A 7,244-nucleotide genomic window follows, 5' to 3' on the forward strand; every position below is an offset into this window, starting at 1 on the left:
ATGTACAATAAACAAACCAATCCCAGAGCAAAGGCGTTTTCATTGATGATCCTCTCCTTCTGTGCTCACTCAATTCACTCTCTGTTGCACTGAAGAATGAGCTAAGGCAAGTGTACATTCTTGGAGGAAAAAGCTAAGTAGAATTTTACATTGTTACAGTTTGTATAAGAAAATAAACCCTCAAGACGAGCACTGCAGAGTGGATCAGGGAATTCACTGGAGCAAAACCTTCTACATGTCAGTGTTACAGTTTGCTGTTAGAAAGACATCAGTTCATCTTTGGAGTTTCATTCACTTTCTTTTACAGATTTCATTCTGTCATTCAGTATTTGCTTACCAGCTGTTTCTCCACTTTAATCTTATACTGTTGGGCTTCAAAACGCCTTTGAAGAAATTCTGCAGTCCTGAGAGAAGAAAGTAACATTTACATACTACATTTTATTTCACATGCTCAGCTATCTCCTGCACAAATAATTCTCTATAGATTCTATCACATATGACAGAGCTCTCTTTCTTCTACATGAATATAGCAATATAGAGAAAGTATATATATCTATGACACAACAGTAAAATAAAGAAAACATGCACTTCAGGCTTTCCCCTCCCTATTACTTCAGTTGCATTAGCCTTCTGAAGTGTGCAGCAAAGTCCTTCTCCACCTTTTATTTGATATATGGCATGTGAAATTAATATAAAAACTGTTAATTTAAATAAAATGCTGTTAATTAAAATAAAACTGATTTCCCTGATGCTCAAAATGAGTGAAGATTGTCACAACAGAGGCTGAATATTCAGCAGCTTTTTTACTGTCTTCTTCCTCTAAGCCTAATTCTATCAGTCTAACTTTGTGTAGTTTCTAAACTTTTACTTTGCTTTTTGGTATAAAATAACTAACAGTCATTTGTAAGCTCCCTGTTTTTTATTTATTTCATTTCCTACCTCCAAAATCCATTTGTGCCCCAGGGTGCCAAACTGAATTGACCTTGTTCTCAAATAAGGCACTAGATGCTCAGGGCAGAAAAGATGTTCTAAATCTGATGATCCTTAACTGAAACATTCTAAACACTGTCATCATTGCATGAAAATTACTGATTCAGTCAGCCTTAAAGGAAAGCTTTGAAAGTAGGACATATTAAAAATTCCCTTCTCGAGGTTTTCAAAGCTCATCCACACCTAAAATGGCCAATCATGGAATGGCCAGGCAGTCTCTAAAGTATTGAAAAGGTTATACCTCTGCTTTGTGAGAGAAAGGCTTTGAAGTAAACAAACTGCTGGAGAAAGGCCCATTATATCTAAAACAGAAATATAAGCTCTGCAGGAAAAAAAACACATTTTCATGGCCTGCCTCTCACTCTGGTCCCCCTGGTGCAGAACTGCTTTTGATTTCTATATTGTTCTGATCCTGGTGTGAAGGAAATACAGTGTTTATCCTTGATATAATCATAAAGTCTACACAAAGCCTGTGTTTTACTTCTTACCCAACGAAACACTGGGCTGAGATTTGGGAGATATTTTGACAATGAAATGTCAAACATCAGGACAATATATTCAGAAGGAATTTCTGGACAAACAGAAACAGGAATTGTGTTGCTGTGTAATAACTTAGGTAAAAAAAAATTATCAGAGATGAAGCAGAGAAGGAATTCTACTAAATGAGCTATGGGCAATGTTACCTACTCAGGAAGGCTGATAGCTCAAAATGTGCTAACAGTTCACCACTAATAAATAGAGTCAAAATAGTTTACCAGTCGGGCGGTGGAGGTGGAGATGCAACTTGTCCTTTTAGTTTATAGTATTCTTCAGCTCTTTGGCTGATGTGAGAAAGGTCATACTGTGCATCAGCTTTCCTCTGCAAGTTGTCAAGCTTCTCATAGTAATGACCGTAACAGCCATGTCCTCTAATACTTTCTGGCCTGTCTGCCATATTAAATCTGGAGGTCTGTGGCTGAAAATAGAATAAATTATGTTAATTTACCTGTTTTCATTTGTATGAATTTGAATTAACTTCTTGTCCTCCCCAGTTGCATAGTATAGGCTGTCTACAGTATAGTTAGTGTAAGTTTTCCGAATCCTTTCACATATAACCCAGAAAATTCCTAACTTTTCGGGGCTTATATAATCTTACCATTGTCTTTTCCTTTTCCCCCGTTCCATCAGCTCCTATCATTAAGCAGCAGCCCATATTGTTGTGCGAGTCAATCAGCAAGGGGCTTTGTACTCTGTGGTGTTATTGCCCCAGAGTCACTTCATTGTTCTGAAGCCTAAAGCACTGAATTATTTCCAGCAGAGTCTCATTTTGACATGCAACAGCAAGGGGAACCTGGAATGTGGTTTTGGGCAGTACAGGCATTGATTGTTACTTTCAGGGGAGCACTGTGCTACTCCATTTCACATCTCTTTGATTATGTGCCTATGGGAGTTTGGCTTTCATTTCTCAAAGTCCTTACTGTGATGAAACATCCCTGTATTTCTCCTTTGTGACAAGACTGTCATTTCCATTTCTTGTAAGAACAATGGAGAGAAGATGATCGTCTAGCTGCCACTGCATGATGTAAATGTGGTCAGACATCCACAAACTTTTCCACGGTGGGAGACTTCATGGTGCATGAGAAAAATGCTGAATTTTGCTTACTTTCTTACATAAACATAAAACTATCCCTTCTGTAGATGGTAAATATATTAACTATTTATTTCTGTTTTCCTTCTTAATAATACTGAAAATAGGTTCATGCACCTATGCTATAGTCCAGATTACAGTAAAGTATAAATTCATATCTGTATAAGAAGAAAAGTTTCAACTGTCAATGAAGTTCCAAAAGAAGAGATAACATCAAAAAGTGTTTATCTTGATCCTCAGTGAAATAAGTTTTACAGCATGGTATCCAGAAGCATGGCAATCCCAAGCAACAGGGAGAACAAATCAAGCCGTCTAAATAAATGTCAGAGGATTGAGAACTGCGACTAGTGAAGCAGGAACCAGGAAATCATGCCTGACCAACTCAGTGGCATTCTATAATGAAATTATTGGCTTGATAGACAAGGGGAGAGCAGTGGATATTTCCTGCCAGGCAATTGCCTCCAGGGAGGCTTTTGACACTGTCTGCCATAACATCCTCATAGAGAAGCTGATGAAGTACGGGCTGGATGAGCAGACAGTGAAATTGCTTGAAAACTGGCTGAATGCCCATGCCCGGAGAGTGGTGATCATAGTACAAAGCCCAGTTGAAGGCCAGTAACTAGCAGTGCACCCCAGAGGTCAATACTGGGTCTAATCCCATCCAACATCTTCACAGATGATTTAGATTATGGGAGAGAACCGGACAGAGAGCACCCTGGGAGGGGTGGCTGATACACCAGAGGGTTGTGCTGCCATCTAGAGGGACCACAACAGGCTCGGGAAACGGGATGACAGAAAATTCACAGAGTTCAACAATGCAAAGTGCATAACCCTACACTATGCACCAGTACATGCTGAGGGCCACCCAGCTGGGAAGCAGCTTGGCAGAAAAGAACCTGGGGGGGCTGGTGGACAAGTTGACTATTAGCCAACAACGTGTCCTTGCTGCATAGAAGGCAGATGATATCCTGGCCTGCATTAGACAAAGTATTCCCAGCAGGTCAAGAGAGGTGATCTTTCCCCTCTACTCAGCACTGGTGAGGCTACACCTGGAATGCTGTGTCTAATTCTGAGCTCTCCAGTACAAGAGAGATAGTACTGGAAAAAGTCCAATGAAGGACCACAAAGATGTCTACAGGACTGAAATATTTCTCCTGTGAGGAAAGGCTGCAAGAGCTAGGACTGTTTAGCCTGGAGAAGGCTTAGGTGGGATCTTATCAATATTTATAGATACCTGAAGGGAGGGTGCAAAGAGGATGGAGCCAAGCTCTTTCCACTGATACCCAGTGACAGAACCAGAGGCAACGGGCACAAACTGAAACACAAGAGGTTCCCTCTGAACATCAGGAAACACTTTTTCACTCTGGGGGGTGACTAAACACTGGAATAGGTTGCCCAGAGAGGTCTCCAGCTTTGGAGATATTCAAAAGCTATGGCAACTGGATCTAGATGACACTGCTTGAGCAGGGACATGGACAAGGTGACATCCAGAAGTCCTTTCCAACCTCAACCATTCTCTCATTCTGTGAATCCTGAAGCAACACATTCAAAGTACAACACTATGCAAGTATCCTTGCAACCCTGCAAACTGCCTCATTTGGATGTTGAAAGAATGTGGGAACATTCCTAGTGTAGGTCAAAACACCGTGGGCAAAATTCTGCCTTTGATTACAGCAGCAAAACCTGACAGGAAACTTAACCTTTCTAACTTAATCCATCTCTGGATTTGCATTGGATATGCATAAATGTAACTATGAGGAAAACTAAGTCCTATATTCTGCACAGGACCAGTATTATACATAAGTAGTGTGATTGCTTGATGGTTGCAGTTCTTGGGAACTCTGTGTTCCCTATCATCAGTTGATTAACTGACTGTTACTGTGACTGCAAAGTGCAGAGCTGGGAGCTCCCAGATACTAAACGTGTTTTGCTTACATTCACCAGAATCCAAGGCAGTACTACATGTTCTTGAAGATCAACATAAAAGTGTGGTTTTGCCCATGAACGGGCTCTCAGAAGGGCTGAAGTAATAGGATCAGTGTATTTGTTTCTATAGCAAAAATACAAACACAGAGCTTATTTGCCTTTGTGCAAACATTAATGTAAAGCATTTCTGACTCCTTTTGCTACAAAAGGCCCATACCAAAGCAGCCTAAATTCAGTGTTTCCCACTTAGGCTTTTGTGCTGGTTTGAAAGCAAACCAGTGAGAGACTCCAAGTCAGAAGTACAATTTAATATGAACAACACAGCAAAACAACAACAAATGCAACAGTACAAAAATAACCTGACAGAGTCAGAAAGTAACCTGACACCCTGTCAGTCAGGGTGTTAGTAGTAGTCCGATTAAATATGGTAGCTGCAGTCCTCCTGGAGCAATGGCTTTGCTGGAGCAGTGACCCCGCAGATCTGCTCCTCTCCTGAAGGTCCAGCAGCAGCTCTTGTCCTCTGGGAATCCAGCAGGCAAAAGGCTACCCGTGCTGGTCCAAACCCCGGCTTATATCCCTGTGAGCATGGTTGGCTCCCCACCCCTGGGGTGAGTCACCTCTCAATGGGACAAGGTGATAATGGATCACTGGGTGGATGTGTCATGTATGGGTCCTTGGCAGCCCATTAATCAGAGACAGCCCCCTGAGGGAGCCATCAGGGACATGGTGATAAGGATCACTGCCCCACCTTCTTTAACAGCTTGTGGAGACGAAAATAGAATACATACCATTGCAACCCAGGACAGCTTTCTAAAACACCTCTTCTGAGGCTTCAGGAGTGCTTAATTGTCTCTACTGACAGTGTAAGCATTAAGCTAAATTTAATACATCTTAATGAAGTCTTTTAAAGGATCTTTTCTAAGAGCAGTTATTTGCCTTCTGAAAATGACTAAATGTTATGAGAATGTGGATGTACAGTACCTGAAAAATAGGCTGTTGCCCTCTTGATGGAGGTTTCCATACATATCTTTGAAATAATTCTTGTTTCTTGACAGGCACCGCCATTCTAGATTCTGGAGAAACTTGGTCCTGGACTCTTGTTTTTTGAAGTTTATATGCTTTTTAACAGTAAGAGATTAAAAAGTTACACTCTGTGCTCTCTGTGTGATTAATGATCATGTGGTTGCAAACCATAATAAGATGCCTACACCTAACACTGACAGGTTGGGCTAACAAACACTCTTTACATCCTTTCATCATCACCATACTTCACATATCCTAGGCATTCTGCTTTTCCTTCTTAGAATGACATACTTTTGAAAACATGATTTGTCATATTTATGTAAAGTGGATCTCATTGATCAATTTTGCAAAGCACACTGAACAAAAGCAAGAGATCTATGAACTAGAGTGCTGATTTCATGCTAGTACTAAGAACAGAAAACAGAAGGTTTGACTCATAGGCTCAGTTTTCATTGAAGGTTAGCTGTCTACCTGCTTGGGCATTCCCCTCTAAACCTAGAACTTGGTATTCCACAAATCACTAGGCAATGTTGCACTACTTCTGAAATTTGAAAAGAAGGACTGAAAAGTGAAAAAATCTACCTTATGAGTTTCCCATGCAGGAGAACACAAGTACATACCATTCCAGTTTGGTCAGTGTTTTGCAGACATCTTAGGTGCAATAATGAAAAGTAGTGTCCTTTCTAGGATTAAGTAGTTTCTAACTGAGTTTTAAATCTTTCCTAAGTATTGGCTGTGAGAGTATCATGTCTGGGAGATAAAATACATGAAAATTACGAGTATATGATCATAGATATTTTTCTAAATGCCTAAGTTATTTAAGTGTTCGAGTGTCTCTGTCTAAACTGCATTGATCTGCTGTTGCAGTTCTCTCCTCTATTTATTTTTAACTTTGGGTGAAACTCCTGTAGACAAATGAGCAGTAAAGACAGCTGGAGAAAGCTATAGCCATACCATATATCACAACGAGCAACTGTTACTGTAGAACTCATGATAAATAATATTATTATCATTACCTTGTATCCGCTTGGCTCCAGACTGTGATGATGAAGGACTTTTTCTATGTATCACAGTGTCCCTGAGTTCTTCCTGTGTCATCTATCGAAAAAAAAAGGTATCTGATGGAACTGTTTCTACTACTTTGCTACATTATTTTCTCTCATCAAGCAGCAGTACAGACACTTACCTCAGGGGGTAAATACCTGAGAACAAGCCTCTGCAAGAAGGGCTTCCTTAGGATAGAACTGATGGATGGTCGATCTCTTGGAGATATTTTAAACAACTGGGAAATTAATATCCTCAGATCATATGAATAGTTGGGAGACACTGGGTGAAAACGTCCTCTGCAAATCTTCAACACCAGCTCATGCAAACTGCTGCCTTCGAACTTAATCAACGAAAACCATAAAATGAGAACAGTAAGTACTACTGGTTGGAAATGATGGACTAGACACCTCAGTTTGAAAAAAGGTACTTGCCGACACAATCATAGAATGGTTTGGGTTGGAAGAGACCTCAATGATCATCTAGTTCCAACCCCCACTATCATGGGCCATTGACACCTCCCACAAGACCAGGTTGCTCAAAGCCCCACTTAACCTGACCATGAACACTTTCAGGGATGGGGCATCCACAACTTCTCTGGCAACCTGTGCCTCACCACCCTCAGAGGAAAGAA

General features: G+C 40.7%; 1 protein-coding gene across 1 annotated transcript in view; it reads right to left on the reverse strand.

The window, feature by feature from the left end:
• NEK5 (NIMA-related kinase 5) overlaps positions 1-7,244 on the reverse strand; it is a 24,661-nt gene that overhangs the window by 7,785 nt on the left and 9,632 nt on the right. Inside the window, exons 8-12 of the mRNA XM_009075391.1 lie at positions 6,753-6,953; positions 6,583-6,655; positions 5,525-5,661; positions 1,746-1,945; positions 339-404 (exon numbers count right to left, since the gene is read on the reverse strand). Coding sequence (XP_009073639.1) covers positions 339-404; positions 1,746-1,945; positions 5,525-5,661; positions 6,583-6,655; positions 6,753-6,953 — 677 coding nt within the window. The remainder of the gene's footprint in view (positions 1-338; positions 405-1,745; positions 1,946-5,524; positions 5,662-6,582; positions 6,656-6,752; positions 6,954-7,244) is intronic.

This window comes from Acanthisitta chloris, unplaced genomic scaffold (genome assembly GCF_000695815.1).
Source record: "Acanthisitta chloris isolate BGI_N310 unplaced genomic scaffold, ASM69581v1 scaffold21015, whole genome shotgun sequence".
In the NCBI taxonomy this organism is placed as follows: Eukaryota; Metazoa; Chordata; class Aves; order Passeriformes; family Acanthisittidae; genus Acanthisitta; species Acanthisitta chloris.